The following is a 17,232-nucleotide window of genomic DNA, read 5'->3' as shown; positions in this document are numbered from 1 at the left end:
TAATGTATTCTAAAGGGGAAAAATCAATCAGAGAAACCTCAAGACGATCACAGAATAGGAGGCAGAAGATGTAGCAGAAGACTTACATAAAAGCAGACTGTAAAATCAGACTGTTTCCAAAAGATTCCAACCCTTAACTTGCCTCTTTCACCTCCAGGCTTACTTTCTGGGGACAGTTTTGATGATCAGATCTGTATCAGGTCTTGAATCCTTGTCTTCTCAGCCAGCTCATTGAGAGAGCAGGTTAACACAGGTGGGAAGGAGGACTGATCCACACCTGCAGTGAAGCGCTGGAGGGGTGACAGAGCTTCCTGCTCTGTGAGCAGCTTTTTCTTTCTCTATGAATGAAGTGCTAATGACGTCATATCACACACGCCATGTGTGACAGGTAAACCGTGCTACCAAACAATTGATTTTAAGGCACAGCTCCTCCATCACTTCCCCTCCTGTTGGAACAAAGTCAGCTCATTGTGCAGTGAGTCACGCAACATGCAAGAGCCATACAGCGTAGTTAGCACACTGAGCAGAATGAAAGCAGAGTGCGGCCAGGTGGGGGGAAGCTCTGTGAGTGCATGATTGAGTGTTTAATAGGCGTACTTTGACTGTAGCACGAGAGGGCTTCCTGAACTCCATTGATGTTTAATTGAAGCAGTGTGTCGGGAGCTGCTCTGCAGATGTGTGTCGAGGCACATGCCGAGCGTGGTGCTGCTCTGAGCTCCCTGCAGTGCTCTCATATGTAACGTACGTTGATGCACTCTTTGACGTGCTCCCACTGCTGCAAAGTATTTCTGACGGCTGTTGAGGCCTTTTTCTGTCTTTTTTTGCGCTTGCTTGTGTCTGTTTGCACCTTTAGTAGAATTAATTTTCTCTTCAACTCTTCTTGCACGCGAAGGTGTGAAAATAGCAACCTGTTTTACTTCTGACTGCACATGTTAGCATCAGCCACCTGTGCTGGGAGCAGGACCTCTGCCCTCTAACCTCTCAGCTGATGACCCTGAGGTTAAAAGAGGTCAAGTAGCGCTCCGACAGACCAGCTGCTGCCTCTGCTCAGCTGTTCACACCTTCCCTGCCTTCGTGTGTTGAAGCTGCGACTGTACATCACCTGTAATGACAGCTAAACAATGGCCTGTGCAAGGTTGTGACATGACAAGCCTCACATTGTGCAGTGTGTTTGTCTCCATGTATCATGTGTAAATATGTGGTGTGTCTGTAGGCACACTTTCCCAAGGCCTCAGGGCGCCTGTGATTTAGTAGGGTTGTTTTTTTTAAATTGCAAATAGCAGCTTTCTCAGTTGTGCATTACCGCGATCCTATAAACTATTGAACACCATAGTTAATGATCAAAGAACAAACCAATATTCATGGTTTTCAAACCTCTTTCACATAAACTTGCTGTTGCTTGGTGCTGAACAGACATGACATTGTTCAGTTTATTTATAATACTGGTATCTGCTCCTCCGATGTGAGTAGCTGCTGATTGTTATGGTCATAACAATGTAACCTGCATATCTTCCATTCCAACCCATTTGAAGACATCATCTCATTTTGGGTGCATGTAATGGACTTGTTTTTATAATTCTATTAATATATTACTAGTCTTGCATAACCAGACCACCGTGTAGAATAATCTGACTGCACCACATCATCATTCTGCGGCAGGAGAGCTTTGTTTGTGTTTTTTTTCTTGGGCAGTTCTGTAGAAATAGTGTTTTCAAGGGAATTTGAGGGAATTGTTTTAGTGGAACATTTGTATGCAGGGAGATGAGCACTGCTAATAAAATGCATAACTTAGTGAAAGAACCAAATTTGGTGTCAATACATGAAACAGTTGCTAAGATGTGACAAATGGTTTCAAAAATCAAAAATCCATCTGATAACTTTTGTAAGGTTTAGTTTAAATACCATCCATGCCAATTTTGGTGAATTTTGGTGTTTAAAAATAAATCTTTTGATGAAACTCAACAGGGTGGATGCATCAGTTACATTGACATTACAAGTCGACATGGGACCTCTACTTTGTTTAAGGCGAACACATCAACAGCTATTTGGAATAACACATTTCTGCTTCCTGCCACACTGCCTAGAGGTAAAATACCACATAACTTTTTGTGCTTCCTCCCAGCGGGGTCCTGAAAGGCAAAATCAAAATCAAAGCATTGCTGAGATGTGACCTCAAATACTGTTCGGCACATCCACCACCAATTTCAGTTGGCTGTGATGGATGAATGGTTTCGAAAAACAAATCCACATGATAACTTCTGTGAAGTTTGGTTTGAAGATCTTCTCTGCCAATTTTGGTCTGTGAGCAAACTTTTTCATAGCATCCAATATGGCAGAAATTGACATCACAGAATGCTTTGAACTCGGTTTGATCCACAGAATCCAACATTACCTCATTTTTGAAAACTGGGAATATGTTTCAAAAGTTACATGTATAACCGCATCTCCAGTTTCAATCTATTGGTGGCGTTACACATTAAACTTGTTGAAAAGAATCAGGGAATTGCCCCCAGTCAGTGAGCCAGATTTCACAACCTTTGATGGTACAGATCCAATTGGATGGAAGATGCATGAGACAAGATAGAAACACTTTTGGTCTCAGGTTTGCTGCTCAGCCTTCGATGAAACAATCTGACTGATACAAAGTTTCACTGCATGCATGTGTGTGCGAACACACTGTGCTTCATGTGTGTTTCTTCAGTGTGTATCAAAGCATGTTGGCTTGCATGTGAGTGAGCGTCTGTGATCAGATAAGTGTGAGCTGTGATGGTTGGCAGCGGAGGTTTTTGGAGCAGGAGGGGGCCTCGTAGCTGGGAGCGATTACAGGCAGCAGGTATTCTCAGCTTTCTGCTTCTCCTCTTTGTCCCGCAAACATGAAAGCATGTCATCTCATACGCTGAAAGCTTTTCGTGTTCACCTGTAATGTGGGGAAAAGGTGGTGTGTGTGTGTGAGAGAGAGAGAGTATTCAGGGCTCCTTGTCTTATTTATGAGGTCAGCTGGGCTGGAAGAATGTGAGTGTTTGTTGTAGAGACTGACCTCCTTAGGGAAGAGAGAGAGGCAGACCAGCCTGCACACACACACACACACACACACACACACACACACACACACACATACATGCATGTTCTTCCTCTTTTCTGTAGTTCCTCAAACACACACACACACACTCGTCCGTGCCCTTTCAGATAAACACATACAGTCGGCTCTCCGTCTGTCTGCTGGGAAGGAAGTGCCGTTGCTCTGATGGATGTTGGTACTGTTGGCTAGACACCCATCCCCCCTCTCTGTTTCCCTCTCCGTCTTTCTCCTTCCATCAATGCCCATTGTGCCTGTTTACCAGATTACAGTCCACAGTGCTTTGATGGAATTAGGCCTGTTAAAGCCAGGCTTACTTTATTTTTCAGCCTGAAACAGGAAGACGGATACTTAGTGGCCCACAGTGATCCTACTACTTCATAGAGCCGGAGATTTGTTGCATGGCAGGTGTAAAACTTTTCACCTACAGAACAGTTTCAACTCAGTATATTCATTAAGTCTCTGGTGTTTCATACTTTCCTAGTGGTATTAATGGTTCAATTTTCCATAGACAAAAACTTCTTGGACACAAAAGTAAATTGTTGTTGTCTCGGTTTGACCTCCCCACCCCCAACCCCCATCCAGCCTAAAACAGTGTGGGGGTTTTTGTTTTGTTTTTTCTAAAATTCTCCAAAATGGACTCAAAGTATGCAAATCTGAAAACAGTGGCTTTGACCTTGTCTTGTCAAGGTATGCCATATTTGCACATTTTTGTTGTTTTGTTTTCTAACCTGCAGTGATATAACCTGCTATAACCTCTTAAAGAGCCATGGGACATCCTTGGACTTAGCAGACATACTAAGATAAACATGAGTGTCATCAGCATATTTGTAAATACTTTATCTTCATTGTTGGAGGAAATTGTTGAAGGCATTCAAAAGTTGTGTTCTCCATAATGTATGGTAAACAAGGTCAAAAGCAACTCACTAAATGCTTGATGTAATAGAAGGTGGCAAAAAATGATGGAAAGACAACACAAATACACTAACTAAATGTTCATAATAGACCTACAAATTAGTTTTAGAAACAGCTAAATGCATAGAGACAAATTTCTGTATTTGTTAAAATTCTCTTCATTTTGACAACCTCCCGTTAACCTCTTAAAGACCCCGAGGACGTCATTTGACTTGGCCCTTTACAGCAAGCAGCACAAGATAGACATGGGTGTCATCAGCATATCTGCAAATATGATTATTTTATTTCTTCTAAGAAAAACTATAAGACATGATTGTGTAGTAAAATTTCCAAGAAGGCCTCTGGTGGATTTTTTTCTATGTAAAAGAATGCCAAGCACTGATGTGTTTTGTCAGTGTATGTTTGTGTGCATGCCAGCGTGGGTGCGTGTGTGTGCTGGTGTTGCTGTGGTGTCGCCGGGCTGTCGCAGGCCTTTTGTCCAGCCCTGAGTTATGTGAAGCTGCATCTCCATCCCCGTCTTTGTCTGGCCCTGCTCTCCGTGCTCTCCCGCGGACCGGCGCCCCTCGTCCTATTTGTCGTGTTCTCTTAATTGCGGACCACAATGCCGTGACCCCCTGACCTTTTCCAACAACAGGGAAATTAATAGTGCTCCTCCCATCACACTCTCGGCCAGTCATCCGGCCAATCAGGGAGCAGCATGGGGGCTTTTCTTGCATCTCAACCAGTGTTTCAACCAAAGAAAACACACACGCACCCACATAAACACACACACAACTCATACAATGATATCAGTGACAACAACGCACACTCTAGTAAAGAGACACACTACAAACACACACATTTCTTTCACAGCGAGAGTTGGGGCAGACACCAACTTTTTCACCCCAACCACAGCAGCGGTGCTGGTTGCTAGTGGCAGCAGTAGCCATGGCGATGGCAGCCCATAAAGGGATCTTCGATTTGAAGGATGTCCATGGACCAGACAGAGTAAAGAGAGGAAGAGACGGGAGGGGGGAGTGCACTCATTTAAGGACACCCAGCACCCTCATGGTCACGTGAGGACATAGCCAATGATGGCGGGGTGCAAGGTTACAGTTTTAGTGCACAAGTAGCAGATGTAGCGACATGAGCAGCATCAATGAACCAGATTGTGCCAATAAATACGGCTGTCTAGTACCTCTAAATCATGAAATAGAGCCACCACAGAGAGAGAATCCCATCTCTTCTTCTTTAACGCCAGATTTTATTATTGTTTCCACAATTCAAGACATTAAAGTAATGAAAATCATAAATACGCACATCTAACAAAAAAATGTCAGCTTGTTAAGGAAGAACTAAGCATGCATAAGATTGTACTTTAAGTTCAATATCCCCAGTTTCCTGCTTAAAATCAAGAAAATGTCTTCAAACACTTATTTGGTTGTGTTGTACCTGTGTAGCTTGTTAGGTGAAACGCGAATATTGTAAGAGAAAGATGTCACAGCCACTAGAAATTTGTGATATCTTCAAACTGTTTTAACTCTGTGATTGGGTTTTCTCACTCAGCCGCTTGAACTTTATCTAAATGATGTGATGTGAACATGACCCAAAGAAATCTTCCCTAACTGCCCATTATTTCAATGCAACGATTCTGAAGGAGAAGCTGCTTATGTTTTAAATGGGGTGCAAACTCGTAATGATACGCAATTGGTGGGACAGAAAAAAAATGAATTTGAACTATTTTTAGGTTTAGATTAAACTTAAATTCCCCAAAGTAACGGCACACTAGTTAATCATCCCCACTGCCTCATCATCACAAAATGCCTATTTGGCCTCACTGAATCACGAGTCAAGCAAAAACCAAAGTATGTCGTCTTTTATGCAAATTTAAATGTCATGTGATTTCTGGTCAGGTGATCTACCGAACCCTCCCAAAGTGGGAGTCCCTGGATCCATTTGGGGCCGAGGGCCAGCAGCAGCTGAGGGTCACCAACATCAGAATCCGGTTGCTGAAGCGACAGGCGTGTCCCTGCCAGGCCAAAGACCTCGCGTCCGCACACGAAGATCTTCCCACTCGGCACTTTGCCATCTACGACCTGATAGTGAAGGGAAGCTGCTTCTGTAACGGCCACGCCGAGCAGTGTGTTCCTGCACCGGGATACCAGCCCATCAGGGACCGGACCAACCACGTGGTAAGAGGGGAGCAGTCAGAGAGTACATTTATTCACATAGCATTTATTTACGTATCAAGTCTCGAAATATTAAGTTAAACCTTTAAGAGTCGGTTTCAATCTTGACGTTAGAAATGAAAGTATGAGAAACAATCTGTACTTAATCTCCATTTACTAGCTCTTGCTGAGGCTCTCAATGACATCTCATCCCAGTTATTCTGCAGTTTCTGGTTCAGTTGTCATCGCGTGAAAACTTTTGTCATGATTTAGCCACTTATATTTCCATGCCAAATTCAGAAAATGTCATAAAGACCTTGTGATGTGGTAGAGAGTGCTGGAAATAGCCAGGAGGTAGTTTTGTACTGATCAAAAGCTTTTTACTTGTTGACTGCTAGCTTGATGTTCTTGGTCACACCACCAGCCGGCAACAGACGTCACATAACTCAATTTTCTTTGAATACTTAGAATCAGTCTTTCATGCTTCATTTATCACATCAGACACACAGACAAAGCCGTATAATTTGTTGCAGTTTGTAGATGCATCAACACAAAAATGACAAAGTTTTTAAAAAAGTATCTAAAATCTCAACTGACTTCTAATAATATAATAAACTAATAAGCATGTATTAAACACTATGGAGAGCAGTCAATGAATGAACAAAGGAGCGATTGTGGACATGGCCTTCACCTTATTTGTTGTTCGTTTAGGTCTTAAACACCTTTGCATTACTGCTTTCATAGCCTGAGTGTGAATGCTCACTCCTAATCCTGGAAAACAGTAGTTTGACAAGAAAATGTTGAGGCACAGTCCAGTTTGAAAAAACTATTTTGTGTCTTAAGTTTTTTTTTTTCCTTTTTCTAACCAATAATTACAATTCTAATGCAAACAAACTCGATGCTGAAGCTGTGATGCTAATTGCACCATTCTTCCTCTCCTGCCTTGTTTTGACATCTTTCTCCATCCGTCAAGTCTCACTTGTGTTGATAATTATCATGAAGTAATCACACCCCACGGGCAAGTTTTTCACTTGTTCTTAGGAAACCAAGATTTTAAGGCTTGATGCTTCCAGACTAAATGGTCTGTTCACTTTGTTTCGACAGTTGTGTTAATAACAAAGTGAAGGAGGAGTCACCTTTCTGTGTCTCCTGCTTCCTCTGCTCCTCTGACTCTGTCTGCTCAGATAAACAGCTGCGTGTCTGCTGATAACAACCTCAGGAGATGGAGATATTGATTCAATCTGTGGTTTAATGGTGGTGTTGATGTACGTGTGTGTTGATAAAGTGTGAAGAGACAATGTCTGGAGATCAACCAGAAGTGTTTCAGAGCTGGGCTCCTATCACGACCATCTCCACAAACAGTGGACGTCTTTGAAGCCCAGCGCCTGTTTTGCTGCAATCAGCGAGGCTCGACAGGAAAGTGAGAGTTTCCTTTACGACCTATAGAAAGACATTTAGACGGATAAACAATAGTACTGCATCAGTATGCACAGCAGTACATTCTGACTGATAATGGGTTTGTAGGGCTGATTGGAAAACCAGATGATATTTACATTTTTCAGTATAGTAACATGAGCACGTAGCACAAGGCATTGCTGCGCGGCTTCACAGAGCTGTTAGCACGACTGGAGACTCATTTTTGTTGCAAAACAATTTAAATAGCAAATTCAGTTCATGAGAACATCAATCATATGTTTATATTTGAACCATAATAGTTTTCTATTGTGATGACACTGTACACAGAAAACCTGTAACCTGTACAAGTTTCTCGAGTTGCCTTTTTGCTAAGCTAAGCTAAGCTAACTGGCCGCAGGCTTCGGCTGTACTGTAAATCAATTTAGGTTCATTCAGCTTAGAAACCAAACTTTCCTGCTGCTCTAAAAATGTGAGAACTGCATTTAGGTTGATTAAGAGACGTCAAAATGTAAAACTGGCAGGCTTAAATTAAGACTTGAGAGAGCAAGTTTGGTCAACTTAAGATATTAAGTTGAATCAACAGCTAGAGCCTTGCTTTTCTTTTACACTCTCTAAATCTGAAAAGTTTCTTCATCATTTAAATTCAGTTGAGTAGAAATGAAAAAAACATACATGGTTAAATTAAGTAAACTGGAAAAGATAAGTTGGTTTGACTACATTTTTTATGATGTTTTACAGTGTACAGAGTGAGAGCTACCTGCCTCTAACTCTTTTTCATACAGGTTGCAATTAGAGTTCCTGGAAGGGATTATTATTGAATTTATTTTGAATGCTTTGCGTATTTTTCCTCCTCCATCTATCATCTCCTCAATTAGCCAGTCAATCATTTTGAACACAGAATGATGCAGAGACATCCAAACCCAACATTACTTATCAGGGCCCAGATATCGCCTAAAGACAGGCAGCTGAAAAAACCCAAAGAGCACACATTTTACACTGATATGAAACCGACAACTAGATTAGTCTTTTACATGAGAAATGAATGAGTGTTTTCTTTCCTCTGATACCAGCAATTTTTGTAATGAAGGTGCTGATAGCCGATTTATTGGACACACTTCTTTAAATCATTAAATCTGACTGTTTTCATGCCAAGAAATTCCAAGTAGCTCTACTGAGTGTTTTCATGAGGATTTCCTTCTTCTGAGGATAGAAAGCCTCTCAATCAGTCCTGAAGCCAAAGGACTATTAAACCCCCCCTCTGCACGCCAGGATCATAACATTCATAATAAATCATTTTAATGCATACTGGTGAGAAATATTACACAGAGCGGGTGATTTTTTTTTTTTTTGCCACAAGTATTAGTCCAACTGCACGTGAGACTTAAAGTTTGAGCAGTAAATCCTTCTTAACTGTCCTCACAACATTACCCCGGGTCACCACAGCGCTGTGTGCCGTGTGCCATGCGGGAGCGATCGGCAAACACACACACGGACGTTATATAAGTGCCTTTTCTCGCCTATCAGCAGTTTGTTTTGTGTCTCCGTTTCAACCCAGAGCCGCTGTTTCTGGCAAAACCCAAACAAGCAGAGCAGCACAAGACAGGAGATGAGGGCAGAGATTACTGATCACACAGAGAAGGAAAGGGTGGTTGTGCACTTCTGGGCTTTTTATAAATCTGTGTGAACTCCAGAATGTGCCTTTTGTGCTGAACGTACAAGTGCAGCATTGTGTTGTGTTCTATTCATATATGCCATTATGTTATTATTTGTTCTGCTGGGTGTAATAGGTGTGTGTTTTGTCTGAGCGTGTGTGTGTGTGTGTGTGTGTGTGTGTGTGTGTGCAGTAATCAGTGGAGAAAGTGGCCCTGGTAGTCATTACTGCTCAGACACTGTGAGAGGAAAGGGCCAATTTGTTTGTTGTTGTTGTTGTTGTTTTGTGCTCCTGTTGCCCCACAGGGGGTTTTGCGGTTGAGGGGATTACACTGTCTGTTAGTTAGCCACAAAGCCAACATACACACACTTAATGGTATCCGGGGTCTGCTACCAGACCGTTAGCAGCAATTATTTCTGTCATGTTGTGTGTGTGTTTGTGTGTTTCATTCTGTGTACAAATCCATCTACCTCTCTTTTCATATCACCTTATTCTGTTTTCTTTATATTTCTGTCATTTGTGTATTGGATTCTTCTGTCTTTCCCAGTCCTTCACAGAGGAATATCACTCAGCACAGTGCTTCTCCTGTTGCTTTTGTCCACCAGCGTGACACCAGACCTGCATTTATGCGCGCTGGAGGAGGATTAGTTTAAATCGCTTCTGTAAGCAAAAGATTTTTGCTTGTCTGACTCTCAAGTTAATAGTATTAAATGCCAGTTTGGAGATAATGAGGCACAGATGTTTGTTTTTCTTGCACAAATCTGCAAGACCTGTTTTGATAAGTCTTGACATTTTGAGTTGTTATGGTGGTGAACGCACAGGTGTATTGATAGCAGCTCAGAACCATTTGGTGTCCCGGCAGCCATGACAGTCAACCAGCAAGCACAAATGCAGAAAACATCCTAAATGGAATAAAACCATCATTAGCACACTTGTACTTTCTCTTCTGTGAGAAGTCTGTGGATCCTCAATCTTCACATCGTTCTCTCTCACATCCTCGCTGGAGGAAGCTAAGACGTAAGCAAGAAACGCACTAACTTTGGAGGATAAACATTCTTTAAATGTTATTATTGGGGCAAAGTCCACAATCTTTTTAGGCAGTTTTGATCAGATTTGACTGGTTATTCTGTATATGCTGAGTTTTTTTTACCTAGTGACCATTGAAATTGCAGTTATTTCTCTCTCCCCATCCATTGAGATAGCAGCCTGGTTCTGTCAGCTCAAAATAACTGCTCAGGGCGTTACCAAGATGACTACAGAGTGGTGAGACTTTCCTGCAAGGACTGATGTAGTGTAGAAAGCACACATTGCAGTGGTTGCATTTCATCATGAGTATTAATAAACTATGTGAAATTTCACCAGCGTGGCTCATAACTGAACTAAATGCATGTTAAGGAAATTCTACAACATGTAAAAAACGGCTGCATCATGTCGTCCACAGCTCCGGAGGGAACTTTCTACAGTGTCAGATGCATGCGTGGATATTCCTGATAAGCTGAAAGCCACTGGAGTGATTAGCTTTACATTATTTCACATTTACAGAAGTGGAATTTGATTCACAACAAATGTAATAGTTTGATGAGATTACCTACGATTGTTTAAATTGAATAGTTTTTGAACATTTGCAAACACTGTGTTATCATGATAATGTATAGTTAGAACAAACAGGGAATATGTAGGTGACACCAATATGAGGGTCCGACTTAAAAACTGGAGACACTAAAAAACTATAAGGCCGGTAATTTTTACATAATATTAGACATTTTGAGTCCTTAGAAAATAACCTAATTTTATATTCCTTTTGATTAACTGACATATAATGGCACCAGCTGTACAGTTTATTGCTTTCATCTCTACCTCTTTAATGCATTTGTGCCCCTGTTAAGAAAGAGTAAAACAAGCGTACCTTTTGTTTCCTTATTTATTTATTTATTTGCTTGTTTTGCACATTATCTGACCTTCTGAAAATGATTCACTTAAAAACCCGCATAATGCTCCCTTCTTGGTATGAAAGTAGACACATTTAACTTAAGCTCAACTGATAATGAGTTGTTGGGGCCAACACTGATTTATGGAGCAAGAAATGTTTTAACATATCAGCCACTGTTTTTATTTTCATTTATTTCATCCACCTTCATTTAAACTTGGAGTACAATGAGGTATGAAGGAATCGTTTACAATGTCGTCGAGTAAGAGAGTAAAAACCTTCGACACACTGACAGCAAACTTAGATTGCAATGAAATATTAAAAGGCAAAGTTAGTAAAATAATAAGAACTCTAACTAGAGTATCTACATTTTAAAACTAGAGCAGCTGGAAGTAAGATATATTTTTACTTAAACTTCTAAACTTTATAGTTCATAAGTATAGCTTTATATAACTTGCTGTGAAGACACTGCTTGACTCCGCACCGCTACTTGCTCGGATGTGATACATGCTCTGCTACATGTGCTGCAGACAGTGCTGAGAGTGTTGTAAAGAGAAAGTCAGAGCTGCTCTCATGGACAAACTATTTAATGACAAAATTTCTAAGTCGCCATACGCATCTTCTTCTGTATTCTGCAAACAAAAAGAAAAGTTTTCTCTTTTACTATACATCGGACTAATTTAAAGATACTAACGGCTGATACGAACTATCAGCAGCTTCAGTCCAGCCCTGCCTGTCCACAGTTTGGCTGAGTGTACATGGTTGGGTGTGTGCAGTCTTCAGTGTGTACATGTGTTAATTGTCCCATATCACGGTATGGTAAACATGTGAAATACCAGCTGTCTGGACCCGAGCCAGATGCTGCTGCTGCTGCTGTTTCTGGCCCGTTCCCCTTCTTCTACCCCCTATCTTCTTTATCCCCCCCCCTCCTCCCTCTCTCTCCTTTCTCCCACTCTTTTCATTAATTCTTCTTCATTTTTTTTTTGTGAAATGTGTCATTAGGTCTCCTGCCTCCCATTTGCCCGGACCTCTCATTTGTGCAATTGCTCCCCCTATTAGTGTGATTGAAATGCTGTGACCATGTGTGTAAAACCAGTCATGTGTGCATATGTGTGCGTTCACCTCTACATTTCGGGGCCTGATCTGGGGTCAGTTCAGGCAGGGGACATGTTGTTTATAGCTCAGCTCCTATAGCATGTGGATGTGTTTAAAGTCTATTCTCAGTGCACTGCGTTTGTGTGTGAATCAGAGCCATTCAGGAGTTAGTGACACATCGCACACCGTGGGAAACAAATGCAAGAATCGGTGTGTGTGTTTTCGTGCTTTTGCAGCTATTTTCTATGCCCGTGTGCATGATGATTAGCGCGCGTCTACCTCTGCAGTCGTATAATTGTGTGTCCTACATTACAGTCGCACGGTGTAACGCAAACAAATAAAGAGCTTCCTCAGATGCCTTGCCCCCCCCCTCAATCATTATCCAGCATGCATGGCATTCCAGCTCACAGGAATGACAAGGAGATTGTTATTGTGCTCTCAGCGCCGCATACTTGCACTCTTCTCATACACACATACTCATAAGCGCACACACAGGCTTTTCAGAGCAGAGGCCCGTTCTTGTTTCCAGTGATGAAGCGAAACAATCAATCTCCATTCACTAATTTCAGGCGAGGGTGTACAAGAGAAAGAGATAGAGCAGGAGGAAATAAGAAAATCTGAGGAAATGGAGAAGAAGAAGAGGCACAGAACACAGAAGAGGGAAAGGGAAAAGGGGGTAATGGTGGGAATAAGAGGAAGAAGCCTCACCTCCAGCAGGCTCATCCTCATGTGGGAAACTTTCCTCTCCATCACACTGACCTCTTTGTTCCTCCCATCCTTCCATCTCTACCTCTGTCTGTCATGTTGCCTGTTGCTAATGAGCTCTTTCTGTCTCTGTCAGGTCCATGGGAAGTGTGTGTGCAGACACAACACTGCAGGTGATCACTGCGAGCGCTGCGCTGCGCTCTACAACGACCGACCCTGGCAGCCTGCTGACGGACTGACGGGAGCTCCACACGAATGTCGGAGTGAGTCGAGCAAACGCACCTTTTCCACCTCAGGAACAACATCGCCACTAGAGTTAAATACTGTCGGTGGTAAACCAGTTTCCAAGTGGTGCTGCTGTTGATGATATCAATGACACATCTGTAGAAACCTGTACACAGCGCATACTGATCGATGCATGATATCCAAGCCCAGAAGAGGCCCTACAGGGAAGGAGAGTCCTGGAGGTAGTCACAGGATATGGCAGCATGTGGTAGAATTCGTGGGTGTCACATGGCAAACCAGTGAAAGGTTAATATTAACAAAATCAAATAAGAATCTAAAATAAATCAAGCACAGTTTGTATTATGAGTAATCAGGGGCTGTTCAGTTCCTGCTGTGTGCAAGTTACAAAACACACATGCATCAAATATTAGGTCAACTTTTGTCACAAGTTTTGAAGTAAAGCAAAAACCCACCAATAAAACTTCATCATGGAGGATGGCTATCAGTTGAATTGCTAACTGGTACAAAGCAAGAAAGGTGTCAACAACGATCAAAATGCCGATAAACTCTTATGAGACCCCTGATGCAGTATGATCCACTTTGATCCATAGTTTAAGTATGAACTCAACTTGTTGAAAAGTGATTAAACACTACTTCCAGGAGAGCCTGGGAGCTGTGATGAGTGAATCATGGGGTGAACTAACAATACACAGATATGTCGCAGGGAAAGTACAAACTTTTCAGTGAAATATTCCTTTATTGTACAAACTCCAATCAAACAGCCAGTGTCTTAGTTCCTGATGTGCTGATTTCCTCCCTTCCACTCCAGAGTGTAAGTGTAACGGACACGCTCAGAGCTGCCACTTTGACTGGACGGCATGGCGCGAGTCCGGCCAGCGCAGCGGAGGCGTCTGCGACTGTCTGCACAACACTGAAGGGCGTCAGTGTCAGAAATGCAAGGCTGGCTTCTACAGAGACCCCCAGCGACCGCAGACGGCCCCCGACTCCTGCAAACGTAAGAAACACACACACAGTTAAGTCTTAATGAACAAAGTTTCCTCCATATTTTGGCAAAATAATCCAAAGTGGATCAAATAGAGTTGAAGATGAGAAATATTACAATCAGATGTATAAAATAAATTTTCTAGTTTTAATCCAAACCCAAAAAAACCTGCCGATATTTTTATTTTTATAGCTTTTCAAATCTGTGCAGTGGATTTCTGCTCATTACAGTGAAGGAGGCGGGTCTTAAGCGGATTTTAATGGCAGTAGTGGAGATTTAACGCAAACTGCGGTTTGTTGTTGGCATTTAAAGAAGCATGAGTATCAAGAGCACACAGACGGGTCCAGAAGTACTTAGATAGTGACACAACTTTCTCAACATTGCCTCCTTACTCCACTACAATGGATCTGAATATTAATTTAGAATGATGTCAAATAGAGAGACTATATTAAAAGGGCTGTAATTACTAAGTGGTTAATGCAAAATGTTTATTAAACCCCTTAAATTAAAGCAGTAAGTCTTGATTGCGACCTTTGAATTACATTATGACTGTATGTCTTCTAGAAAGGCTATGAGGGGACATTGTGCAGTTGTTGGGAAATCCTACAGGATGAAGTTTCCCATCTTGTTGTGGCACAGTGAACAAGTAGTAAAATGAAAATGTTCCGTTCTGTTTATCTAAGGGAGCCAACAAAAAAAAGAAGAAGAAAGAAAGAAAATCAGACCATTACATCAGCAAATAGGAAATCAGCTAAATTAGTTTATATGTAGCAGCAGACACAAAAGTTAATTTGAAAATGTGGACTTAATGTTGAGAATGTCATACAGTGATTTGTGGTGTTCCTTTATTAATAATAATTGCGTGACCTTATTTAACTTTTACCATTTTCACTGCTGAAATATGGTATTTTTTCATCAACTTGACATTGCAGATTTTAAATTTAAATTCATGACAGTTACCAGCACAATGAATCAAAATAAGATTTAGGAGGGATGACTGTTAGTGGTCTGCATGCCACCGAGTTATAAATGGTCAATATTAGAAAAATAAGGAAGACAACAAAAAAAACAGAGAAGCAGCAGTTGGATCCACTTCCTGTGGTGCAGATGTTTACACCAGAGTACCTTGTAAATCATGCCATGTTCCATTTTTTAAATTTGTCAATATTCAATTCAGCAACTGAAGGAATCACTTTCCAATTTCAAATGCTGATTTTGTGTCATTTTTGATTTCGATTGTTAATTTGATGTTCAGAAATTTTGACTCTTGTAGCTTTTGTCGTAAAAAAAAAAAAAAATGTCAAAAACTCCCTCCGTAGTTGTATCTCTAAAGCAAAACCGAACATAATCTAGTGTTTTATCGCACTCACCACGAGTTTGTATGCTTTGTGTAATACTGTGTATTTATTTAAGGTGATTTCGGGAATTTTACAGGTAAATATTAGATGAAGTCATTCAAATATGCGTTTTTGGCACTCTAGAACTCATAACTGCGACGTGTAGAACACACTATAAGATGTCAGGAAGCGTAATTAATCATACCAGCGGTGACAAAATAAATGTTGCTGGAGTGAGACAACGTTAACCTCACACACTGGCACAGCGCTCTCATTCTCTCAAGGAATGCTGAGGACTGAGATCACAAGCCGGGACGTGCTGGATAACTCTGAATCCTGACGGGCACCTGGCTCTGTGTGTGTGTGTGTGTGTGTGTGTGTGTGTGTGTGTGTGTGTGTGTGTGTGTGTGTGAGGCAGCAGACAGCCCACGCTCCATCCAAGGTTTACACCGTAGTTAATCATCAGATGGCGGCATTCCTACGTCTTGACTCAAAGCTCGACACAAAACTCCTGCTTGTCCATCTCGGCTTGTTTTGCCATTTTTCAGATGTGACTCACAGCTCGGGCTGCTTCGGGGTAATCATTGTGAGCAGTTGTGAATATGTGAGGGTCTCCTCTTGGTCGGTGTGTGTTGGCGAGTGGGTTTAAATGGCGTGCTGCCCCTTCGCTGATGAGACGAGTCTTAAGTAAACATGAGATAGTCATCCATAAACAGACAGCAGCGGCTACATTCTCCCTCTGATTATCTGTCAGATTTGACCCAGTGAGCTCAGTCCTGCAGGTATGCTGGACTGGAGTGTGTGTGTGTGTGTGTGTGTTTTCATGTATGCACATCTAATTGAATCCAAAACAACTGTCAAACAGCACCAGACCATTTAAAAACACAGAGGAGCAAGATTATGTTGGCTATCAGCCCAATTTTATTACTCAGGATTGGGCCGTCATCATGCATTGCTTTCCTTTTTCTATATCAATTATTACACATCATTCTAAGTAAAATAAACTCTCCCTGCAAATCTTTGTGTCTGTGCACAAATAAATAACAAGGCGAAAACAAGACTTAGGATTGTACAGCCATGCTAGCAGCTCTGTGAAGCTGTGCTTTGACACCAAGCACAGCTGAGGCTGATGCAAATGTCATGTCATTATTTCTGCAGGTATTTGGTTGGAAACAATTGCACAAATCTACATTCTGATATGAATGTGATGCTGGGTCAAAAGTCGGAGGGTCATCAAACGTCACGATGCATCCTCAGGAGAACATAAATGTGTACATCAAATTTCACTGCAATCCTCGCAATGTTGGGATCTTTCTCTGAAAAACACAAACGTTAACCTCATGGTCACGCAAGAGAAACTCTAAAGCAGATAGATTGCCATAAAATTTTATGAACCCAAAAATTTTCCCCTCAATGTACAGTAAACTGTAAATCTGGTCAAAGAAACTATTTATCTTGCACCATCTTGGAGTTAAAATTTCAGTTGGTTGAATAATTTTGCATATGGCTATATACTTGCAAACCTACTCTGGGTTTAGCATTAATTAGCTAATGTTAGCATGCTAATACACTAGCGTGAGCTGTAGCACGTGGTTAATATAATAGCTGCTAAACATCAACATGTGAGCATTGTGAGATGTCTCTTTTACAATCGTGATCTATGCAGAAAATGCTTTTTGGACTGCAGGCAATTTTGTAGTTGCAATACTGCGAATGACCACTAGGACAAATTGTT

The 17,232-nt window shown here is 41.5% G+C and overlaps 1 protein-coding gene across 1 annotated transcript in view; it reads left to right on the top strand.

Moving 5' to 3' along the window:
- Positions 1 to 17,232, top strand: part of ntn4 (netrin 4) — a 30,955-nt gene that overhangs the window by 2,926 nt on the left and 10,797 nt on the right. The window contains exons 3-5 of the mRNA XM_008280864.1: positions 5,884 to 6,162; positions 13,069 to 13,195; positions 13,987 to 14,172. Coding sequence (XP_008279086.1) covers positions 5,884 to 6,162; positions 13,069 to 13,195; positions 13,987 to 14,172 — 592 coding nt within the window. The remainder of the gene's footprint in view (positions 1 to 5,883; positions 6,163 to 13,068; positions 13,196 to 13,986; positions 14,173 to 17,232) is intronic.

This window comes from Stegastes partitus, unplaced genomic scaffold (genome assembly GCF_000690725.1).
Source record: "Stegastes partitus isolate 25-593 unplaced genomic scaffold, Stegastes_partitus-1.0.2 Scaffold212, whole genome shotgun sequence".
Taxonomy (NCBI): domain Eukaryota; kingdom Metazoa; phylum Chordata; class Actinopteri; family Pomacentridae; genus Stegastes; species Stegastes partitus.
The sequence above is the reverse complement of the archived record's forward strand: the minus strand, read 5'-3'. Positions and strand labels throughout refer to the sequence as shown.